Source organism: Colobus angolensis, unplaced genomic scaffold (genome assembly GCF_000951035.1).
Source record: "Colobus angolensis palliatus isolate OR3802 unplaced genomic scaffold, Cang.pa_1.0 Scaffold10, whole genome shotgun sequence".
NCBI lineage: Eukaryota > Metazoa > Chordata > Mammalia > Primates > Cercopithecidae > Colobus > Colobus angolensis.
The window spans coordinates 3,763,485-3,789,238 of record NW_012110919.1 but is presented as its reverse complement, the minus strand read 5'-3'; the positions used below and the strand labels follow the sequence as shown (position 1 = coordinate 3,789,238).

General features: G+C 40.9%; 1 protein-coding gene across 1 annotated transcript in view; it reads right to left on the bottom strand.

Moving 5' to 3' along the window:
• PLEKHG7 (pleckstrin homology domain containing, family G (with RhoGef domain) member 7) overlaps positions 1-20,534 on the bottom strand; it is a 50,329-nt gene extending 29,795 nt beyond the window's left edge. Inside the window, exons 1-7 of the mRNA XM_011933760.1 lie at positions 20,479-20,534; positions 13,532-13,659; positions 10,421-10,461; positions 6,146-6,241; positions 5,203-5,346; positions 1,675-1,770; positions 1,020-1,121 (exon numbers count right to left, since the gene is read on the bottom strand). Coding sequence (XP_011789150.1) covers positions 1,020-1,121; positions 1,675-1,770; positions 5,203-5,346; positions 6,146-6,241; positions 10,421-10,461; positions 13,532-13,659; positions 20,479-20,528 — 657 coding nt within the window. The 5' untranslated portion in view covers positions 20,529-20,534. The remainder of the gene's footprint in view (positions 1-1,019; positions 1,122-1,674; positions 1,771-5,202; positions 5,347-6,145; positions 6,242-10,420; positions 10,462-13,531; positions 13,660-20,478) is intronic.
• Positions 20,535-25,754: the final 5,220 nt, after the last annotated feature.

Here is a 25,754-nt window from a genome sequence, read left to right as displayed (position 1 = left end):
CCCGCCACCACGCCCGGCTAATTTTTTGTATTTTTAGTAGAGATGGGGTTTCACTGTGTTAGCCAGGATGGTCTCGATCTCCTCACCTCGTGATCCATCCGCCTCGGCCTCCCAAAGTGTTGGGATTACAGGCGTGAGCCACCGAGCCCAGCAGACTTAAAATTTCTTAAAAGCAAGGAGCTTGCTTAATTTTTCACATTATTGTGTACAGGGTATTGGCTCCATACATAGCACTTAGTAAGTTCTCAATAAATCTCAATCTATCTTTTTTCCTTAAAAAGTGGAGTTTAAAAATTCAGATCTTGCTAAATGAAATTAAATTAAAATTAGATTAAAAATCTCTAAGAAAAGTAGGGGAATTATTTAGAAGTTATTTGTTACAAATTTCTGCCTTTACTACATTTTGTCAGAGAATGAGGTTTGTATATGCTAATCCTTTATAATGTGCTAAAATTAGACTTGTAATATGGTCAGTTTCTATAAAGGTTCTATTTGTACTTGAAAAAAAAAAAAGAAAAGTAGGGAGGATGTCCAAATGTCTGCTCAAGAAATAAATAGCACTTATCAAACCCGGGGTACAGGTTTTCCTCTTTTCTCCTTATTTCACCCACAGAAATATGATCAAGGGTGTTGATGAATTTGAAGTTTTATTCTGTTTCTTTCTGAGAAATTGGTACTTTCATTAAAACAACTGAATCATGTAATTAGCAGACACTAAACTATTGCCATGAATATTACTTCAAATTGAAGTAATTTAAAAAACAGACTCGGAAATGGCTTTTCCATGCATGCAGATTTTTGTGTTAATAAAACCCACACAGGAGATGTGACAATGGGAAAACAGAATCTGCAAGTTATTTTTGAAAATGTTGATTGGCAGAGAAAGGGACAGTTCCTTTGTAGGAGGGTGGAGGTAGAACTTTCCCGGTGAGAAGAAAAATCAAGTAGGGTATAAACAACTGTCATGGGAGGTGGGTGATGCTACTTTATGAAGCTGAGATCTCCTGGAAGGAGTTTACCTTTGTGAGCACGGAAATAAAATCCAGTGATGAGGAAATCTCAGAAGCGTCTACATAGTCCTTGATGATGCCAAAGAGACTGTTCACAAAACCAAGGCTTGTCTAGGGACAGAGAGAAAGAAGGCAAAAGTAGGCACACACCCAGGGTTAAGGAATAAACATTTGTTGAACTTCAGTATCATTCTTACACATGTTTCCCATTTCAAATTTATCTCCTAGCAAAATTCAAAGATTTATTTCCTCCACTCTCCAATACATATTTTCTTATAAGTATTTCTTATAAATAAATTCCTGTTGTTAGCTCTCTTCCTTTCCTTTTAAGTGGAAAAATATTATTTGTTTATAATGTATGTGAGAAGAGGACATTCGGTTGAAAATAAACATTTATGAAGATGATGGAGATCTTAGGAATGTGTTTACTTTTTAAAATAGCCATGGAAAAATGACAAATAAAGGGTAACTAATATCTACAATTTATGGGAAAGGCATCAACGGATATTTCAACTTCTTTCTTAGTAACCTGAAGTCCTGAGTGGGAATGGAATATGGAGACGTATTATGGAATACGAGCCATAAGAACAGACCAAGCATGAATTTTCGTGATCCTCTAGTGAATGTTAAAACATGACTACTAAAATCTTCCTACTTGGCTCACCTGAGTTAACTCCTCCAGGTTTGCAAAAAGTCTCCATAAATCCACATCTAGGAGATATTCATGAGTTTGCAGATATTTTAGTGTATTCATAAAGATCTTTGAAATAAAAAATATATGCACATTAATTTCTGTTTTTTAATTTTCAAACATGCCTTTTGCAAGAACATTAAACATAAACCTCCTGGGTATAACTTTACAAAACAATGGAGAAATCAGCACTCTCAAGGTTTAAATGCTATACTCAAGACAAATGATCACATTTAAGCTTCATAGAACATATTGGAAATGAGCTTTTCAGTATGAAAGTTGTGGTTGCTTAAGTCAATTCTAACAACATTCCTATTGAACAGAATCTGTCCAAATGGGCTTCCTCTGCTTCTAGTGCCAAAGAAATCCCAAAGGTTCTCTTCTTGCCAACACTACTAACTTGAAAGCAAAACGATATTCATGGTGTGTTCTCATATGCTCTGTCTTCTGCAAAAGACCCAAATATACTTTACTTTCAGGGAATTAAAAGTAGAGATTTAGTGAGTTAATCTCTGATAACTGGTAAAATGTTTCAGCTTGTTTAGAGGCATTAAACATGGATGAAAACATTAAGGGAGTTTTTATGTTATTTTTACTTAATTTGATGATTTCACAAACTGGAGAACTACACAGCAAGTCAAAAAATAAAAATAAAAATAAAGAATACAATCCTCACTTACAGATAGCTTGCCCTTCATTCTATAAACAGAAGAGACAGCAGTTTATTGAAAAAGAAATACTTTGTATATATAAGACGGGAAGTATTCAAAGGGACAAAAGGACAAATTACTTAAAGAATTTTAGGGGTTAAAAGACTGGGCTTCAGATAGATAACGTTCTCCAATTCCCATTCCTGTATTATTTCATTAGTGTAGTGAGTGGTTCTTGAACTTGCATCAGAATCACCTGGCAGCCTTGTTACACCAGAACTTGCTGGACCCCACCCTCATCTGTGATGGGGTCTGAGAATGCGCATTTCCAACAAGTCCCCAAGGGATTCTGATGCTGCTGGTCTAGAGGCCACCTGTCGAGAACCACTTAGACCTTTTAAAATCCATGGAGTATTGGTTGTTTGGAAATCTGTCAATATCCAAGCATTTAAAACATGATTGTAAGAAATAGAACTCATTACTACAGATAGACTGGGACAATTTGGAAGAAATACTACTATCGTTATAAGATTCTTTGCTTTACAGAAATTTTGCTATTAAAAAAATGCTGAGTCCTCCAATATATTATTATATGAGTTACAAATTTTTAACTCATAAGCGCTTTTGGAAAACATATTGATTGTGTAAAAGGAAGGTACATATATACTTTAAATACAATGAGGTATTTGACAGTGAGCTCAAATTGGCCTTTTCTTAAACAGGAAATGTTATTTTGAAAAGCTTGGACAGTTTACAATGGGACAGAAAGTTCTGTGCTGTTTCTTAGGACAAGGAAGGTGGCATAGTTCAGGGGCTTAGTTCTCTGCAGTGAACATTTATCATTACCACCCCCTGCAATACTCCACTTCCCTAAAAACAGCCTGGTTTTCACCCCAGTGTCTACTCTGCCCCAGGCGGCACACGTGCCATGTGGCAAGCTGATCTCACTCCCGAGGTTGGGTCTTGACTGCCTTAAGCCAATTGGCACATTCCTTCCTTACGAAGCTAGTGGATTTGGCTCACGGGTGGGCATGTGATCTAAGCCAGTCCAATCAGATTAAATCTCAAGACTTTTGCTATGAATGCTAAGAAGATCTCTTTCTCTCTCTCTTTCTCTCTCTCTCTCTCTTTCTCTCTGGCTATGAGCTCAAGGATAGCAACCATGCTGTGACTACAAGAGAAGCCAGCCATAGGATGTGGCTAATGCCATGGAAGGCAGGGTGAGAGATGGAAAGAAATATTTTTTGTTTTGTTTTGTTTTGAGCCCCTTGATCAAACATGTCTTGAATTCTCTCCCACCTCTGAACTTGGCAGTCACAAGGACTAACAAAATACTGTATTATTTAAGCTAGTTTTCTATTACATGCTCTTGTAAGCATCCTAACTGATATTGTCTCTAAATTTCAATTTTCTCCTAGAGTGTCTTTGTGGTTTACATTTTGCTAAGTTAAGGATTTAGCACTGTGATTGACAAAAAATATTACTTACAGAAAATAACTGACGTTTGTATAGCACTTGATAGATTTCAAAGAAAACTAATTTGATCATCATAATGGTCTTATGAGATAGCCAGAGACGGTACGGTCATTTCTCTTTTATAGCTTAGGACAGGGACTGTCAAACTATGCAGCCTGTGAGCTTAATTTGGCCTGCCACCTGTTTCTGTAAATGATGTTTTCTGGGTGACACAGTCATGCACATTCCTGTAGACTGCTTTTGCACTGCAATGGCAGAGTTAAGTGGTTGCAACAAAACCTATATAGCCTGAAAAGCTCAAAATATTTACTATCTGCACCTTTGCAGAAAAGATTTGTCAACCCCTGGTTTAGGATATGAAGGACTACACTTTCCTAAGGTCACAAGGCAAATCAGAGGCAGAGCCAGGGCTTGAACTTAGGTCTGCCAGCACAGTGCCTTTTAGCTGTGTAAGACAGTCATCAGGACGCAAAAGTACTGTGGTCAGAGGCAACCTTGGGAGCTGTGTGGCCCATCCTCCCCTGTGGTCCTGGGAGGAAGATGCTTCTATGGTTTTCTTCCTTGTTCTATTGTTCTTCTAGAAAAAATTCTCTGTTCTGAGCCTCACCAGAGCACAGCTGCAGCAGTATGTAACCACACGGGTGCTATTTACATAGCAGACATCATGAATATACCATGTAATTCAACAGTACTAAATTGCATGTATATGGTAGCCCCTGAAATCTGCAATGGTGGCCCTGCAGCTGATAAAAAGCATTCCCCGGCACTGTTCACGAGGGAGCAAGAGCTCCAAGAAAGGAAGCCAAGGAAAGATGGAATGGACTGCTTGAGAAGGGTGTGAGCTCCCTGGCTCACGAGTGTGCAAACTGGTGAGACAAGGCAGAAGAGATTCATTCAACATCGGATGAGACACTGGACTAGTTCACTAAGAAGATCTCATCCAATGTTAAAGTATAAAAAGACAGTAGAGTAATAGGTAAACAAAAATACATGACAAATAAAAATTTTCACGATCCCCTGAAAGAGGGAGAAAAAAAAATCTCACCTCGCCTCCCTTTCCCTCTCTTTTCCTGCCCTCCTTCCTTCCTTCTTTCCTCCCTCCCTCCCTCCCTCCTTCCTTCCCTTCCTCTCCCTTCCTCTCTCTCTTTCTTTTCCTTCTTTCCTTCCTTCCTTCCTTCCTTCCTTCCTTCCTTCCTTCCTTCCTTCCTTCCTTCCTTCCTTCCTTCCTTCCTTTCTCCCTTCCTTCCTTCCTTTCTCTCTCTCTTTCCTTTCTTTCTCTTTCTTCTCTCTCTCTCTTTTATTTCTTTCAGAAGAGGAAAACAAGTGCCCAAATAAACAAATTTTCCATCTACTACAAAATTAAGCCTGGCATTACCATCTTAAGAACCAATAAATGGTCCAAAAAATAGGTGCATTCACTTGTGAAAAGTTCCCACACGGCCTCTTGCTGCTTTCTCAAGTCTAATTGATTGGTCAGGAGTTTGTGATGTGTTTCCATGACTTCATCCCAGGTCTTATCCTGTACATGAGGAAAAAAGAGAAAACAAAACATTTCCACCTCAGTGGATTGACCTGTTGGCTATTTGCTTTGGCTTGCAGTTCCAAAGGGCCACGCAACCCCTGGAATCATGATTTCCTGCTTCAGGCCCTGGACATCCCTCTTGACAGTGACTCCCCAAGTGACCCAAGCCATCACTTTCTCTGTGGGGCTCTGGGATGCCAGTTCCTCCTAATACACAGCATGAAATGCACAATGTGCATTATTTCTAGTTTAAGATTCAAATCAATTCAGACTGATGATGCTTTGAATTAAGCTTGAGAATATCATGAGTCTTTTTCAGTTTATTGACATAAAACACTCAAAGAACTCCAAACCCAGGACTGGGAAGTCTGATTCCAGGTTCCACTGGCAAAACTTATTGAAATTAACTACTGAAGAAGCATGAAGTGAGAGTTTTAAAGCTCAGGGAGACCTTTAGAAATCGTCTTATCAAAAACAACTCAACGTTTCCAATGAGGAAATCCAGGTCCAGAGAGATAAAGAGTAGTAACAACCACTTTTAACATTTGTAGAGGCTTTCTGGCCTATGAAGTGCTCTCACATTTGTTACCTTATTTAAGATAAAACGGCTTTCCCCAGGTTTCAGTGTGTTTGAGGAGAGCAGGCCCTGTTCAGTCCTGGGTTCCTCTCTTGCATTTTGCTCTTACTGTAAACAAGGCCGTAATCTGGCAGCTTAAAACACTGACCTTCCCCTCCCCACCCCACCAAAAAACAAAAAGAAAAAGCCACGCCCCACAGGAAACAGTTGGAAAGATACCTTCAGACTGTAGAAGTCGTAGCCCCTGAAGTTGGTAATTTTCACAGAGGACAGGCAGTTTTCCAGATCGGATGTGTGCTTGTGTTTGTCTTTGCCCTGCTTAAAGATGGTTAGAAACAGGATTTTCAAACATGGATTCTTTAATGACACGACTTCGGTAGCCTTGGTATCTTTCGTTCATTCCCTAACATTCATGATAAGAGTTGACATATTTTGTCTTTAAGCAGTTTCAAAGCCATTTCTGAGCTCTAGTAGGAGCCACAGAACCACAGAATGTCAGACCTGAGGGACACAGGCCCGTGAGAATACCTTGTCCAAACCTCTCATTTTATACATTAAAAAAAATCCTAGGCACAGAATGGTCATACAGCAAACAGTCTTATCATGCCTACCTTTGGGGTGACATAGCCTTTATAGTTTTAACTTTTCCAAACTCTGGACCCTAAGATTTAATTAACATCAGAAGGTACCTCAGACATATTGGTTCAACCCTTATTTTAGCAGATGACAAAATAAAGCCCAGTGTTAAAGCAACTTGTCCCAAACAATAATTCTCTGCTACAGAACACCAGAACATGCTGGAAACTGTACTTTCCTTAGAATGGAATCACCCACTTAACTTTTGTTGTAGTCATTTTTTCTTAATAATATTTGTTTAAAAAAGCTGATTGCTAAGATAATATATGTTTATTGTAGAAAACTTGAGAAACAAACAACAACAAAAAAAACCATGAAATGTGTCTTCACCCTCACATACCCATTGGAAATATCATATTCTGATCACATTAATAATTAATTTTTAAATGGTACAATGTATCATATTCACACATCCTTTTGCAACTTGCTTTTTAAACTTATATTGTGAGCATTTTCTTTTCGGTTCATTCACTATCCTATTGCAACATCATGAATTGCCCACTTAAAGAGTTCATTTTACCAACCAAAGCAAGAAGAAGCTATCAAATAACAATGTGCAAGGCTTTTAAAAGTCAGCTTGGCTGCATTTCAAATGAATGCTTATGACAAACAATTTTTCGACTTGTTCTGTTGCCTCAGGGTGCACGATATTGGCATGGATCTAAACAGTTTGGTGAAAGTTAATCGATGTTGTTTTCATGAGCAAGAAAGGCACAGGCTATCTACTGTTGCAGGTAGGGGGCTCCCTGCGCATCTGTAAAGAGATCCTGTCATAGTTTCAGAATGTGCTAATGGGTTGTGGCTGGTTTCTCTGGTAGGGTTATGGCACTGAAAAAGGAAACCTACTGTAGACTCATTAGCCTCCACAGCAGCAAAGGAATCTTGGAACCAGTTAAAGACCTCCTACTGCAATTGGGACATATGCCTTTTGTTGATGTCTGAAACCATAGCGACTGCATGTTGTGGAAATAAAAAATCAGCAGCCAGTTGGAAAAGACAGAGGCTGAGACAATGGAAGGAGCATTGGAGTTGTGGGAAAGTGGGCGCCAGCCCCGTGTTTTGAAGGGCACTCACCATGGCTTTCTATGGGTTTGATCAGCCTCCTGGCCAAATGTCTGGGTGGGTATTCCAGTGAGGAGAGAGGAGACGGTTCTCCCAGTGGTCTCATTAACTCTTGAAAATGACACGCCCATTTAGTACCTTCTTGCCTCCATTGTGGTAGCAGTGGTTAGGAGAGGCAATGAAAAGCATTTGAAGGTTACTTGAGAGAATACACAGGGTAAAGAAAAGTGAGATGCCAAGGTTAATTCTGGAGTCTCAAACTTAATAACTAAGAGGTAGGTGGCATGAAGATGTGCAGTAGTCACTGGTGACGTGGAACTGGAGCAAAATTGAAGGTTAAGACTGAATATACACATTTTTGGAGTGATTGACAAATCAATGAGAACAGGTAAGATCTATGAGAGCTCTAACGAGAGAATGGATGGAGGCGTTTCCAGGTCTGGTGATGGGGACTCCTACAGTTGAAGGAGCAGGGCCACATCAGGGCTAGAACAGACTCAAAGCCAGACTTCCTGGAATGCTGGAGGCTCCATAACTTATGAGCTGTGTGTCCTCAGGCAAACTAGTCGACCTCTCTGAATCCATTTCCCCATTTTCAAAATGAGAAGTAATAATGTTAGCTACCTTGTTGGATTGTTGTAGAATTTATGAGTTCACATGTGTTAACTGACATGCATAAACAAGAATACAGGTAAACAGTAACAGTACCTGGTAATGTGCTAAACATTATAGATGTGTTTGCTTTTATTACTAATATTATACTGATGGGAAGAAAGGAAGGAGGAAAGGAAGGAAGAAAGGAGGAAAAGGAAAAATCTGTAATAGATTGGAAAAACACATCACAACACAGAAGTGTGTTTGTTATATTGATGTGGATTACCATTTATAGAGATACGAATTACGTGATTAATAAGGATAAGAGGATAAAGGAAACGATGTTAATTTTAAGAAAACAAGATATTGTGTTCTTGTGAAAGTGAAGCTTCTAGAAATGACTTTCTCTTCATTGCTGAAAACATTTGCTGAGAACGTCCACCAATTATTCTTCCTTTGTGTATCTCCCTCATTGCCTCCCTCCCTCCAACACAGTGCGAACCATTTAGCATGTTTTCCCCCGCCACCCACAGTTTACTTGTCAGTCCCATCTTCTCAATTGTGAGCTGATAATGGGCATCTTGGCATCTTAGATATCTGTCCCAGTACTTGGCACAGTTGTTCAACACATATGTGGAGAACAAGTTGCTTCTTTGTGGGGGAAAAGAATGGATCAATCCCAACAACTTGTAGGAGTGCCCTTCCTTAGCCAAGTTCTTCCCTTCTGAAAGCATATTCTATCTCTCAGGCAGCCCTCAGAGCTTCCCTGTCCTGCATAAGCCCTTGGGAGGGCTCGGGGGAGATGCCCCTTCTCCTGAGATCTCAGATGTGATTGGTGACCAGCTCTGCCTCTGTTTATTCGAGGAAAGAGCTCAGGAGGGGCTGCGTCATAAGCCTTGTCTCAGACCTGTCAGAAAAACAGACAAAGCATGTCTCTAAATGACTGATGAGCAACAGCCCTGGTGGCAATAGTGTTACAATTTTACTAACAATTTACGATTTGCAGCTCATAATGTTTAGAGTGTGTTCCATATAAACGTTTTACTTTTGGGAAAAAACGTGAAAGTCAATCATATACTTGGCTATGAGAATAAGTAGTTTTCCAAACCCTAATTAAAGATACTACTACTAGTGATAACGGCTGAGTGTCTGCGTGTGCCTGGCTCTGGGGTAGGCTCCACATGCATTATAAGGCATTCATTACAACCACCCTGTGAGGCTGGCACTGGTCTTCTGTCTTTTACAGGGAAGATCTGAGCTGAGGGAGAGTAATCCATTTGGCCAAGGTCATAGGGCAGTAGGGGAAGGAGCTAGAATTGGAACTTCAGAGGACTTTTTATTTAGTGATGGGACTTAAAAAATAGCAAGGTGTGTGTGTCATAGAACCACTGCAGATGTCAGCAACTGGTGCCAAAGTGATTGGCAAGGCCATGTGGGCAGATTTTTAACAGAATGAGGCATAGTAACAGTCCATAAGGCCCCACTGCTGCTGGTGGTTGTGGTGTGTAAGTCATGCAACTAGTACTGCTGGGAGAACACAAATCAGTCCCTTTCCTCCCCCTAGAAAACAGGAGGAATCCGGTTGTCATCATGAGCATTCCCTCCCTCTTCCCACAGCATGCCAGAAGGAACGGCTTGACTGGGGCCACCCTTGTCCTAGGCAGTAAAGTCTCAGGGACCGCTGATTGAGATGGATAACTCATCAATTATTGATGGAACCAAGAATGAATTCAAACCCACTAGGATTCATCCAATTGGCTTTCCCAGAAATAGAAGTGTATTTGCAGAATCTGTTTCTGTAAGATCTCATTCATTTTTCAACGTTCCCAATATACATGGCACTAACTGCAAACTGGGGCATACATTTGTGCAAGTTTGCTTCATCGAGTGAGCTGCTTTCTAAGCAGCAAGCTATAAATGTAGTGTTGTAAAGCATCACTATATTAGGATTGCTTTGTGTGGTTTTTTTTTTTTTTCAGAGCTAATTAACCACTGGCAATTAGCGCTGTTTCGCTGCACAAATTGGCAACCCTTGGCATGTTCCATAGCCAATACTACGGATGTGATGATATCATTTATATTTCACGTGCCATCTGCCTTTATGCAAAGATAAAGCAGAATGAAGAGGCTCTTCAGCCATTTCTTACTTTCTTAGCTACAGGAAGCTTAATTAAAACAAAAATGGCAATTTGCAACACTTACCACTCCTCTTTTGGAGAAAGGCCATCTTGGCTTTTTGGATTCTGGGTGAAATTAAAGACAATATATTATTACAAGTACTTAGAGTTACTAGTGACAGATCATTGCAGTGCTTTACAAAACCTGCTTTTTGAAAATTAGCCAAACAGAATTCATCCTGCTTTAATTATCTTTCTCTTGAGAATGCACAAAATGAATATTTATATTTTTACAGACGAGTGAATGAAGCAATGTTGCAACCTAAAAGTTGGTGTTCTGTTGCTGCCTTAAGGTGGTATTGTCCTGTTTCTTTACTGGTGTATTATTTAAACTCCTTTTCCCCATCGCTTGAGGAGAAATCTGTAAACTGTACTATAAGATGTTGAGTAATTTATTTAAGACAGGGAACCATAGCACTTTGGGGCTAAAAGGACAGGCCCTTTATTTTCACACTGTCTTACCAGAACCCTCCCACCACATGCAAACTTCAGCAGCCTGAGCAAATGGGAGATTTGGAAACTGCCTTCACTCATAATCCCCAGATGTGGTTAAAGGAAGGCTCCCAAAATAGAGAACATTAAAACATCACCAATTTTTATGTTGGGGCTTCTTGCTTCTGGCCATCAACTAGGAGTTGCTTTGACTTGAGAAAGAAGCCGTTATTCAATCCCTCATTCTTTTGAAGACCAGGAAGGAAAGAGATTGGATTCTAGCCTTTTGAATTTTATGCTGTTTGCATAAAGTTGTAATGCTACCTAGCAAAAGCTGAAAATTGTCTCTTAGGTGTGGGTGGCATGTTCTGACCATTCGGTATACAAAACGGATGTCTTATACGTCCATCTCTCTTTCTATCAGGTCCCCCAGGACAGTGTGTGTAATAATTCAATCAAAGGGAAGCAATGATCTGCGCAGCATTAACTGCAAAGGATGTGCTTAAGGCACCTTCCCACCGTAACCTTGGGAGGCACCTGCCCAACAGATTATCCTCGCATTCATTTTGACCACCTTATTGATCTTTATTAAAGGGAGATTAGGTGGACTCTCCCTTAGGCACAAATCAGCTTCACCACACTTAGCTCTCCCATGCCTGGTGGTAAATTACTACATCCAATTTGAACTGCAATAATTGGGGTCCCTGATCCTTGGTCAATTTCTCTCCTGTGCTTTTCTAGCTTTGGAGCCTTGGGAAAGCTTTGTGAGTATTCAGAAGATTCATGAGTCTTTATTGAATCCACAATCTTTCATTATCTGTCTTAAATATACAATTTTGCTAAACCAGAATCTTTACTTCAACTATATCTGCAGGTGACTCATATGCACAGCAAAGCGTGAGCAGCACTGCGTTAGCCCATGACTTGAGAACATGAGGCCTCTATTTTAAACTCCTGAGAAGAGGGCAGAGGGGTATAGAGAGGATGCTGCTTATCTTATGCTGTGAGGTATCTACCATGATGCTAGGCACACACAAAAATAACAGCTAGTGAGATGTAGAAGCAGCGATGACCTTGTTCCTTAGTATGTGGTTCTCAAACTGTAGCTGGCATCAGAATCACCTGTAGAGCGTGTTAAAAAAGACTGCTGGCTGGGCGCGGTAGTTCGAGCCTGTAATCCCAGCACCTTGGGAAGCCAAGGTGAATGGATTACCTAAGGTCAGGAGTTCGAGACCAGCCTGACCAACATGTTGAAACCTCGTCTTTCCTAAAAATACAAAAAAGTTAGCCAGGTGTGGTGGTGGCCACAGAGTGAGACTCCGTCTCAAACAACCACCACCACCACAACAACAACAACAAACAAAATGGACGAACAGACTGCTGGACACCACCCCCAGAGTTTCTGATTCAGAAAGTCTTGGGGATGGGGAGCCTGGAATCTGCATTTCTAACAACTTCTCAGGTGAGGGCGAAGATGCTGGTCCAGGACAGCATTTGGGAACCACTGTTCTAGTTGTTAACTAATTGAGAGCGTTCTAAAGCCTCTTAAAATGTACTAACCTCTGTTAAGGCCACATTGTGTTTAGAACTAGCTTGGATTTCTAGGGGCATGTCCTCAAGCAGATCACTTAACCCCTCTTGGTTTGTTCACTTGGATTACTGTATCACATAAGACAGTAAGTAGATGTGAAAGGGTCTGTAAAAATAAAGAGCTGTAAACATGTTATGATTTATTCACTGGTGGCCCTGGGCTTCACATACAGGAGACTGCAGCTGCCCATACAATAGATGACAGATGATGACAGATGCAGGCTGGTAGAGAGGGCACTGGACTCACACTCAGGAGCCTTGATTCCATTTCTCTGCACAAACCAGCTGACCCCATGACTAGGCCACTTCTCCTTTCTGGGTCTCACTCACACATATGTGAATGAGGGATGACCTGCTGGTTTTCAAACTCTTTTGTCAGGTGTCTGAGGCTCCTGGGATGCCTTGGAGATGAGTCTTTGGGGCTCATCCCAGCTGCAAGCATTGCAGCTTCACCTGGATTTGTTTTATACATTGGATTTCCAAGTAAGGATTCTTTTGTAAAAAGGACTCTGCTAAGAACCAAACCAGTTTAAAAACCACCAGCATGGATAATCCTTAAGTCTCCTCTTAGCTCTCAAAGGTTTTGATTTACCTATCCCAAGAATCTTGAAGAAAACACCCTGAAGATCCTAATTGTTCTTTTATTTCACAAATGAGATGACACTCATCTGCCACCGCCACCTCTGCCTCCCCATGGTACCACCCTGGTTGGAAGATACCAGTGTGAGGCTGAAGCCCAGGAGTGGGGTGGGAGAGGAACATGACAGCAATAATGGGGAAGCTACTCACCAGCCTGGAGAGGGCACTCTGATCTAAGATGCTGCCCCTGTCTCAGGTCTTGGACCTGGGATAAGACATTTGACCAGAAGACATTATAAGGGAAGAGCCACACCTCATTCATCTCTGTAAATGGAATGCCCAACACCAAGACTGGTACTCAGCTGGTTCCAGTAATTCCAGTAACAGCTGGTGCCTGTTGTCATTGGTGAGGCTGATTCTAACTGGTCAGTGCATATATTCTACTAATTATTCAATATTTTGAAAATTCCCCCTGGTTATGGCAATATCTGTTCCACAGAGGGCATGGAATGAAAGTATACTGAATGAACAGAACCTGAATTCAGCAGCAGAAGTGGGTGGCACAGGTAATCAGCAGCTCCATCTGACACCAGAAGGTCCCCAGGGAATACCTCAAGTCCAGGTAAGTTCAGCACCACAGAACTCCGCCTGTGCTCGTAGAACCTGTGCTCGAGAGACAAAAGGAAAACCACACCAAAATATCATCTTACACCACTCAGAATGGCTATTACTAAAAAGTGAAAAAACAATAGATGTTGGCATGGTTGTGGAGAAAAGGGATGCTTATACACCATTGGGGGGAATGTAAATTAGTTTAACCTCAAGGGAAAACAGTATGGAGACATTTCAAAGAACTAAAAATAGAACTACCATTCAACCCAACAATCCCACTACTGAGTATCTACCCAAAGGAAATCATTATATAAAAAAGACACCTGTACACATATGTTTATTGCAGCACTATTCCCCATAGCAAAGTCATGGAACTGACTTAAGTGTCTATCAATGGTTGGTTAGATAAAGAAAATGTGTGTGTGTTTATGCCATGGAATGTGGCATATAAATGTGTAAATATGTAAAAATGTGTAAATATACACACACATACACACACACACACATCATAGAATACCATGCAGCCATAAGAAAGCATGAAATCAGCTGGGTGCAGTGGCTCATGCCTATAATCCAAGCACTTTGGGAGGCTGAGGTGGGCAGATCACCTGAGGTCAGGAGTTCAAGACCAGCCTGACCAACATGGTGAAAACCCGTCTCCACTAAAAAAAAATACAAAATTAGCTGGGCGTGGTGGTGCATGCCTGTAATCTCATCTACTTGGGAGGCTGAGGAAGGAGAATTGCTTGAACCTGGGAGGCAGAGGTTGCAGTGAGCCAAGATCGCGCCATTGCACTCTAGCCTGGGCAACAAGAGTGAGACTCCGTCTAAAAAAACAAAAACGAAACAAAACAAAACAAAACATGAAATTACTTCCTTTGCAGCAAAATGGATGGAGCTGGAGGCCATTATCCTATGTGAACTAATCCAGATGCAAAAAATCAAATATCACATGCTCTCACTTAGAAGTAGGCACTATACAATGGGTACCCATGGACATAAAGATGGAAACAATAGACTCCAAAAGTGGGGAGGGGTGAGGTGGGAGGGAAGTAAGTGTTGCAAAATTAACTACTGGGTACAAAATTCAATATTTGGGTTATGGGTATACTAGAAGCCTGATCTCCATGATGCAATATACCCATGGAACAAATATGTACATGTACTGTCTGAATTAAAATCATTTTTTTAAAAGATGCAAGGAAAGATCTTAGAGCTGAGTTAGGCAGGTTCGTAGTTCAGACCACCTCTGTTCATGCAGAATGGCTGCGAGCTGCCTGCTGACGCTCTGTTAGGAAGGACTGGGAGGCATGGGAGGGCTGTGATGACACAAACGCCCCACACATCTACTCACCACCTCTTCGAGCCTTACTTGCCATTTATCGTTTTGACTAATCCCAAGCAGAAAAGCTCGCCTAGACATGTCAACACAAATGCACCCTGCTTGTTCTGACTCAGAAGGATATTAGGAAAAAGACTTCAAACACAGATGTCTTTGCAAATTATGCAAACTGCCTCAGAAGGCAGCAGGATCCATGGGGGTGATCATGGTACCCCTAATGATCTGAAGCTTGTTGTTTAAAGTCAGCTACTTTATTTTTCCCAGAGAAAAATGAGAAATATTGTTAGAAAAGTTCATCACACAGGACTATCTACCTGCTCCTTTCCCCTGCCCTTCTCCTTTCCCCTGGCCCATTTCATGAAATGTGTCTGTAGGATGTTCACAAAATTCATGGCTGATGTCACAGACACAGTGGGGAACAGTGCCAAAGCCACCAGGCATTTGCTCAGCGATCTCTAAGGAGCAAAACTGGTCAGGCTTGTAAGGGGTCTGTCATGCTAGGGACCTTCCTAATAACATGGAATTATAGGGACTCACAGTTTTCTCATCAGAACTATTCAGATATTCCTTTGGTCTATTCTAAGGGACAGAGATGCAATTTCTTCTGTTTGTTGACCAATGTAATATTTATATTTTCACCAACAAATAGCATATATATGCTACTTTACATAGAAAGAAATTTGTCTTGATTTATCAACAAAAGCATAGCTGTGAATTGCCTGGAAAGTTGAGAGCCCAGATTTGTCACATCCTTATGGATGTTATGATTTTGTCTATTGCCATCTAGCACTCTCCCACCCCCAAAGCGGTGGTGCTTGGATCCCTGTTAGTCTCCCTATCCCAGTCCTTCCTCCACTCTTTCCATTTTCCTACCTAGCTGCTGCTCAGGTCCTACCAGGCTCTGCAGCCAAGTTCCATGGTTCTGACCTTCTATATGAGTGACAGCCTTTCTGCCTGCACTTTCGTGTCTTGCCTCTTGATTGCGCATTCTTGGATCCCATGGCCTCTTTCTTGTCAGTATGTCTGATGTTGGAGTGTATCATGCCCTGTTAGGTTCCTCATGCTGCTGATGAAAACCGGTGTATATTAGCATGTCCCGTGGAATTAATTATAAATACCCATCCCCAAGTCCCACCGCAGAGATTCTGATTTAGTAGATCTGAAGTGGGCCTCTGTATCTGTATTTTGAGCTCCCTGGATACTCACCACAATTAGAGAACAACTAATTTTGAGGTTATAAGTAACTTGATATAGGCCTTTCCTACCTTTAGGTTTTGAGTATTATTTCACATTTTCAGCCTTTGGCAAAATCTTTTTCAAATCATTTTACTTATGAATAGTAGAACAAGTTGTTTAGGAATTTATAATTAGTGGTCAACTTACATCCCATAATTTTCTACAAAATATATGAAGTAAGGATGCCTCAGACTGTTCAGATACACATTGTGGACACAAAAGGAAGTTCATTTTCTGTTATAAAAGGCTGCTTCCTCCAAGAAGTCTTCCATGATACTCAAAGGAAATAATTAATATTTGTGCACTCCTCTGTGTCTCCACCAGATCAGGGCCTCAACATCTTCTGATTGTTGTAACATGGTCACTTCTTACCTTGTTTCTCCACCTTTTTTTTTATCTCCTTGATTCCATCCTATACACAGTCACTAGGTGACTTATCTAAAGGTGAGTTATCTAAAATTTAAGTCTGAACTATCCCTCCCTGGCTTAGGACGCCTCAGGAAATTCTCATCTTATACCAGATAAACACATTCTTAAAGCACACACACAAGCCTTCCATGATCTGGCTCCATTTACCTGCCTGATATTCCTCACTTTGCTATTAGATCTCTGGAAATAGGGAATGCATTGTAATTCCCCATACAAAATCGTGTTTCCCAGCTTGGTGCTTTAGCTGGGAATGTTTTATTCTTTCCCTACCTTCCCCAAGTCTGTCTAACTCCTACTCATACTATGAGATTCAGGCCCATGGATTATCTCTGTTAGGGAGCACAAAGGGGAAGTACTTAAGTAACACTGGGCTCAGCTTTATTCAATTGTCTATATTCCCTGGGGTTTTGTAATCTGTTTCACCTGCCTTTTCTCTGCTCTTCTATTATTTTTTTTAATTAGGAAATTTTAGGAGAATGGTCATCCCTGTTACTGTAATAATAGATAATGTGTCAATCCAATGTGCATGCTCTTTCCTTTTCTTGCTGTTAAAACTGGGATGGTATGTGCTGAGGTCATAGGCTGACCTGCTCTGACTCTCTTGCAGCTAGTGAAGGCTATGTGACCCAAACCTGGCCAATGAGATTTAAATGGAGGCTCAAGCATGTGAATACTAGAAAAAGTTTTTCAAAGGGAACAGACTCAGCTAGCTTCTTCTGTTTACCCCTTGTCCTTTGCCTTCTTGCTGTCCAGGATAGATCTTGAAACCTGAACGTATACCGTAACTCTTGCAAAGACAACAGCAGAATAGAAAAACAGGTGCCTGGGATGTGGTTATGTTACCAAAACCCCACCCTTTCCTTACCTAGGTCATTCTAGTTGGGTTCTGTGACATCCAGGCAAATGCTATCCTTACTGACACAGATCTCTCATACTGGATTCCTCCTGCAAGGATGAGGTCATCTTTCAGCATTCTATACTCCTGTTTGACTTTTTCTCTACTTTATGATTTGGTTTTATAAGAAGATCATTAGGACTACGACTTCTTACAACTTTCCTTTTTTGTTTGCCAACTCAATGTCCATGATAGTTATAGGGATGGAGGGAACTGAATTAGGTGGGAGTTGAGAAAGTTAAAATAATTTGAATGAGAAACATAATTCTACCTTCATCATATTGCATACAGGACATTGGGATTGACACATTCAGTGTACAAATCCAGCTAGGAAGTTTTATAATAGTCTTCAGAAGGTATTATATAACACAAAATGCTGAGAGCTCAGAAAAAGAAGACCCCCGAAGAGAAATGTCAGAAGCTTCCCCATCAACTATATAGTTCTCTTGATAAAAATCTAAGAGGCACATAATGGGATTTTAGCATTTAAAGAGGGGAGGGATTGAAAAAATTACAGTCATTTGAATGAGAAATGTAATCTAGGCAAACTTTTGGGAAAAAAATGGACTCTTTTGAGCTTGAACTCTAGATGTTATACACTCTAGTATCATTACATTTGGTAGTTTCCCAAGATTCTATAAACTGCTTTTCTATTTCCCGGAGACCTCGGAAAGCATGTAACTACTATTGGGGTAGAAGGATTCGTCTTCCCTGACCCCTTCTTAGATGGCTTATATGTTTCTGTTCCATGCTTCTATAGTTCTCTGGAGTGGTGGTTAAGAATGAGGGGTCAAATTTCATGGATTTTAATCTCAGTAGTGTGACCCTTGGTTGAACAACTTAAGTAACCTCTCTGGTCCTTACTTTGCCATTTGGGAAATGCAGACAATAATAATATTGTGTGAGGATGGGCTAAATTAATATAAAGCACTTAGGTCAGTGTCCAGAACTTGGTAAGCAGCCAATAAACACTATTAGACTGATTATTGAATATATTATAATATCATGTTTTATTTATGTGCCTTTTCCATTATACTGACACTCCTTAAGTAAAGAAAACATGTCTTATAATCGGTTGTGTTGGTAGGTGCTAATTTAGAACTTAATCCATTGTTGCTGATGAACATGAATGAATCTTCTCTCAAGAAAAGTATCTTATACTTTGTAGATTCATGTCTTATTTCCCTTATCACCCTGTCCAGCTCCTGGTCTGAATTCCTCTGTTTAGTAAGGGCTTAATAAACATTTGTTAAGTAAATGGAACAATAACCCAACCCACATATACTCAGAGTGATTGATCATTGCCATTTCCCTACACAAACTCCTGCAGAATGTGTACTCCAAGAATAGCTAGCTGTGTACTGTTCTTTAAACACGCTGTGTGCTTCACGCCTCCATGCCTTGGCTCAGGTAGTTCCCATCTGCCTGCCTAGTTGTACTTTGTCTGCCTGAAAAACTTGTATTCATCTTTAAATTCTAGCTTAGACATTCCTCCTCCATAAATCTTTTCTGACCCACTCAGGGAGGGACAATTCTCTCTCTTCCCCTCCCTCTCCTACTCCTACCTTGTCTCTTTATAATAAACACATTGAAGATTCATACTGGATCTTATATATCACAGAATCTAATCAGTTAGCATGGAATCTGACATAGAACAAGTATTCAGATAAACTTGTTGAATAAATAGACATGTCAACCTATAGATCAAAATACTGACAGTCCTCAAAGGCATTTGTTTTTCCATTCTGGAGCATAAATGAATAATTGTATGCATATACAAAAGCAGAATACAGTTTGAGTGCTCACCCTTACCCAATTAGAAGTGGTTGGTTACGTTACCCCTACCCATTTTGCTCTTGTCTGGGATACCTTCTGACATCATGCATCCATTGGGGGCACAAAGGTCAAATTTGGAGCTGAATTTGCACATAGGGAGCAGGGAGAAGACAACTGGCTTGTGAATGGCTTGATCCATGACCTTGACTTTTTGCCTTGGTGTTCAAAACCCACGAATGCTAATTCTGGAAAGGTGAATATGCCCCTGGAAGGGCATAACAAAATTTCTGTGACATGAAATATATTTTGTTCATCAAAAGACAGCATGAGTTAATAAAAATATCAAGAACCACCACTGTAACCATGCAGAGACCTAGGAAAGCAATCAGAGCATCTGCACCAGTAACATGAGGAGACATGGATTGGTGCGGAAAATATGCCTCGATGTCGAGTCCATGCCTGGCAGTGGACTGGATTTCTGGGCACTCTGGAAAAGACCCAGGTCTGTGCCAGCTGGGGTTGCTCAGATCGTGGGATGAACGAAATTAACTCATATAGCTGTATTGAGTTCAGCGTGACTTTGAATTTAGGTCTCATGGTGGGTGAAGTGTGTATCCAAACTGGTATCTTTTTTTGGCTGTTTTAAATATTAGGGTTGTTTTTGAATAAATGTGGCATTCATGCAGGATTAATGTCTCCAATTCTGGATTGTTCATCCACTGGAAGCAATCACTGTAGTGAATTCAGAATTCTCATCCCCCTCCCCAAAACAAAGTGGTGTCTGTGTGGGGTAGGGGTGCCCAGTGTGAAGAGGACAGGGGAGGATATTTTTAGAGATTGGATTTCCTCAGAGGAGGGATAAGCTGGTGAATAAACTAATAATAAATGCAAACTATTTGGGGTGTGGCTGGCAACCCATTGTCACCATTTAAGTACAGTATAACTCCATGCCATCCTTTAATTATTTAGAAAAACACAACTAAACAAATATCCTTGATAAATGCTTTTTGTTGTTGTTGTTTTATGCTTGGCTATTCTGGTTCTTTGCTTCAGGACAAGCTTTGGAACCCAGAGGTATAATTGGGTGTCTGACCCAGACTTTGCAGCTCTCTAGGGCAGGATACCCCTCCACTGGCTTTCCCCACCCCCACCCACCATGTAGAAGCCCCAATACAGTCACTCTTTCACTAACCCTGAGTTGCGTTGCCCCAAGCTGGTCAGATCCGAAGGGACTAGTCCCATGGCTGCTGGAATAATCTTGTCTCCCTTCTGGTACCAGAACGTCTCCTCATTCTATGCACTGCTGAAGATCTGAAGGTCTATGGTGTAGGCTGAGAAAGCAACAATTCAGAGCATCCCGGGAATTCCCTCCACCCCACGGCTGAGCAGGCCGTGTGCCCATGCGTCAGCACTCAACAATGAGGCGGCTCTCACGTGCTGGTGCCAGAAATGTCTCTGGCTGCTGGAAATGGGTCCCCCAGAAGACCTCAAATATCTACATTTTGTAAGCAATAGACTGATCTTGGTGAATGTTATTCTAATTTAAAATCAGCTGGCATTTACTAAGAACTGATTCTTCTTAGACACTTTGTTAAGTGCTTTACATGCATTATCATATTGATTCTCACAAGCACCCTATGTAGTGGAAATTACTGTTCTCATTTTAGACCAGAGGAAACTGAGGCTTAGAGGGATGCATAAGGAACTTACCTAAGGTGGCACTGTTGTAGTGAATGACAGAGCCCGAATCAGAAATTCAATTATGTAGGTCTGACTCCAAAAAGACTTGTAAATGGGAAGAAGAGGAAAAGAGACTACCAACTATTTCAAAGCACAACAAAATTTTAAAAATGGTGTGATGATGCTTACCACTTTAGGAAAAAGAATGGAGTATAATGCTTTGAATGGTGACCCCCTAAAAATGGTATGTCCACATCCTAACCTCTGGAACATGTGTATATGGCCTTATTTGTAAAAAGGGTCTTAGCAGATATGATTAAATTAAGGATCTAGAGATGAGATTATTCTGGATTGTCTGAGTAGGCCCTAAATCCAATGACAAACGTCCTTATAAAAGACACTTAAGACGCCAGGCTCAGTGGCTCATGCCTGTAATCCCAGCACTTTGGGAGGCCTAGGTGGGCAGATCACCTGAAGTCAGGAATTCAAGACCAGCGGCCAAGATGGTGAGATCTGTCTCTACTAAAAATACAAAAAATTAGCTGGGCATGGTGGTGCACGCCTGTAGTCCCAGCTACTCGGGAGACTAGGGGAGGCGAATCGCTTGAACCTGAGAGGTGGAGGTTGCAGTGAGCTGAGATTACACCACTGCACTCCAGCCTGGGCAACAGGGCGAGACTCAAAAAAAAAACAAACAAACAAACAAAAAAAAGACACTAAGAGAGGAGACACAGCAAAGAGAGAAGGGTATGTGAAGATGGACAGAGGCAGAGATTGAAATAAGGTAGCCACAAGCCAAGGAACACCTGCATGAAAAAGCAAGTGAAAAGTTCTCCCTTAGAGCCTTCAGGGGAAGTATGGCTCTGCCCAGACTGTGATTTCAGCCTTCTGGTTTCCAGAATGGAAACAGGATAAATTTCTGTTGTTTTAGGTCACTTGATTTATGGTAATTTATCATAGCAGACACAGGGACAGTCCCACTGAGTGGCAAGGGCACCCAACTCAGGACCTGGATTCCCAACTGTGACCTTGGCCTGTCGCTTCCCCTGGCCGCCAGTTCCTTATGTGGAAAGCAAGTGTGCGGTGTGAGGCTGCCTGCATCTTGAATGCTCTAGTGTGAGATCCAGGAGCATCATTCTCCTTCTCTCCTTCTGTGGCCGGTGGGTGCGGACAGTAATTGTGTGGTGACCTTTATCTTGGCAGAAATGTTTGAAGATGATTAATTCAAAGTTCCCCTTTTAGAAATATGACTAATAGATCTTTTACATTTTTAAAAGATTCCTTCTGTGCAGCAGACTTAAACCAAGGACTACTAGCCTTTAATTGTCAGGTGCAAATTTTAAGAAAAAATAATAACAAGGCCTAGAGAATATGGTAAGTACAACTGCCCTTTAGTGATATGTGTGTCTTAAAAGAATAAAAATCTTATTGAAGGCACTGCAACTTGGATAAAGCATAGTCTTATCTTTTCCTTTGCTACGAATGTTGCCCAGTGATTGTTGTTTTTTAATCAGGCAGCCTTATCAGGCCCTATTCATCAGAAACTGTAGTCCTTGTCTGGTAGTAAGAGTTCATGGTAAATGTAGTCTTCTTCAGCAGGCAGCTTTTCAGCAATTGTGTGACTAGAAAAAGTAGGCATTCCATTTTAAGAATCATAATGTTCTACCCTATGCAAGAAATATAGTGCAATTTGGAATGCTTGCTTATAACTATGGGTTGATTACACAGAAAGAACAAATTAAGCATCAGTAAAAAACTTTTTCTAAAAATCTCTTTTAAAAATAATCAAAAGAGAAATGACAACTCTACTGCCAATTATTGAACTACAGCTCTCTTGGTTAAATCTGGGATATATTTTTCCATTATGAGTCTCAAAAATTGTTGGGAATGTGCTTTTGTATGTTTGACTATGGTTTCCAATTCAACTTTCTATCGAAGTATTCCATTTGTTGGAAATGCAAATGAGAAGCAGATAGGATGAGGAGCTTCTAGTTTACCGCCTAGAATCTGGTACCGTGATGGTTATTTCTCATAAATGTGGAGTGAACAAATGGAAGACTTGTACCCTATACATCAGTTTGAACACAGAACAGAGATGCCTCTTTTTTTTTTTTTTTTTTTTTGAGGCGGAGTATCGCTCTGTCGCCCGGACTGGAGTGCAGTGGCCGAATCTCAGCTCACTGCAAGCTCCGCCTCCCGGGTTTACGCCATTTTCTCCCTCAGCCTCCCGTGTAGCTGGGACTGCAGGCGCCCGCCACCTCGCCCGGCTAGTTTTTGTATTTTTGGTAGAGACTGGGTTTCACCGTGTTAGCCAGGATGGCCTCGATCTCCTGACCTCGTGATCCACCCGTCTGGGCCTCCCAAAGTGCTGGGATTACAGGCTTGAGCCACCGCGCCCAGCTGAGATGCCTCTTAAGAGTCTCATCAATGTGTGAGAAATGCCATGTACTGTGACTGTGGGGTCAAATTGGTAATATTTTTTTGAGCACATGTGCTCAGAGCACCATGATAACTGCTGGTAACTGCGCAGAAATCTCACCTTCTTTCTAGGTTACTGTTTTTTATGGAAAACAGTCAACATACTCCCTTGTGGGATTAAGCAATACTTGTACAAATCCCCGCAAACCCAAAGTACACTCAGAGACAAGCACAAAACAACAAGGAAGATCGAGGAGGTTGAAAGGAGCTGGAAGGAGTCAAATAAATAGTTGGAGGAGAAAACACACAAAACAAAAGGGGACCATACAATTTTCCCTAAAAGGCATGTCCAAACCCAACTACCAATTTCCTTTTTCTTTTCGTTTCCTTAAACATTTATTGGACACCTACTAAGTGCCAGGCAGTGTTCTAGGTACCGGGGATAAGGCAATAAGCAAAACAGATGAAAATCCCACTTTTTTGGAACTTACATTCTATTACGTTGGTGCAAATGTAATTGCAGTTGTTGCCACAATTAAAAGTAATGGCAAAACCCGTAATTACTTTTGTGCCAACCTAATAGATGAGCTGATGCTGGTGGAAGAATGGCACGTGGTTCCCCTTACACCGTGCCCATGTCAGGAAACCTCCCCAAGGCTGCAGTCTTCTCTTTTGAGTAATGAGCAGTACACTGCCTATTAGTCTCTGAATCCTGTCCAACAAGCCTTAAAGCCCCAAAGAAGATGTCTTCTCTTCTAGTATGTTCTACAGTTAACAGACACTGCTAGGGACATAAAGGGTTTTAAATAAAAGCATGTGGGGTATAATATTGTATTGTATTGAACCTAAAGGTCAGATACATTACATTTGATGTGCCTGATGTTAGAATATTTAGCTCTGGGGTTAGGAAATTTTAGAGAGAATAAGTCAATGACTTAACATGTGGGAGGTGCTGAATGAATGGTTTCTCTAAAAATAACAATAGCTACTCTTTGAGTTATATTATTTAACCAGTTAAAAAGAAAGACCTGTGAGAGGAACACTACAGGTGTGCATTGCTTAATGATGGGGATATGTTCTGAGAAATGCATCCTCAGGCAATTTTGTCATTATGTGAACATCATAGAGTGAACTTACACAAACCTCGATGGTGTGTAGCCTACTACACAACTAGGCTGTAAGGTGTCACCAGTGGTTCCCAGGCTACAAACCTGTGCATCATGTTATGGTACTGAATAATGTAGGCAGCAGTAACACAATGGGAAGTATTTGTGTATCTAAACGTAGACTAGGTAGAGCAAAACTATGTTATTTTAATTACAGGACCACTGTTGTACATGAAGCCCGTTGTATTAATGCAGTGCGTGATTGTATTTGTATCTCCACTTCATGGATAAAACCTTCAAAATTTCGAGTAGTTAAGGAAATTGTGCAAGATCTTGTTGCCACAGAGAAGTGGAGATAGGATTTAAAATCAGGGAGTTTGACTCCAGTAGACTTTAACTCCAGGTCCTGCTGCCCCCTAATGGTAACCCCAGAGGGATTTGACTTTGGGGGAAGTTTTACTGGCATTTAATACTTTTGTTTGTTTGTTTTTTCCTCAAGACAGACTTTCAAATATCTCATCATTTGGCTTTCATGCTAATGTTGCCCCAGTGGCTAATATGGATATAGTTAACTTTTTTCTTACTTTCTATTTGAGCATCGGAAGGTCAGTCTATACTCTTAGAGAAATGTCACATGTACGTTTCTCTTCTCACTTTCAGGGCTGACCTGAAAATTAGGTAAGATGGACAGCTTCCTATCAATACAAAATGTAAGGGATGCTAGGAATGTTTCCCTGTCCACAAAATCATCTCCCTCACTTGCTTCTGATGTTTAAAATTTCCACCAGCACAGCTTCACTGTTTGGCTTCAAGCTGTCTTTTGTGAAAATGCAAATGCATTGGGGATAGATAAGTGGCACTGTAATCCAAGAAGCCTGCCAACCTGCCTGTCTTCCTTCTTCCATTTATCTTTTTGGAAGTAGACTCTTTCTGGGTACCAGATGCTAGAGGTTCAAAGATAAGTAAGAAGCAGTCTCTGCTCTCAGGAAGGTTTTGATTCTTGGGGGCAGATGAATGTAAAAGAAACACAATATAGTGTTTTAGAAATTATGATGGAGACATTTATAAGATGCAGGGAAACCCAAAGGGGAGAAATGTACTGGCTGTACTTGGAAAGATGAGAGTATATGTCCCTTCAGCCTAAATTCCCTACCACTTGCGTAAGAATGAATTGTGAAGATTTTTTTCCAGGGGCCATATTCTAGTGATAAGACAGGAAGGTTTGAAGTAAGCATGAGTTCACTTAAATATTACAGAGTGAGAG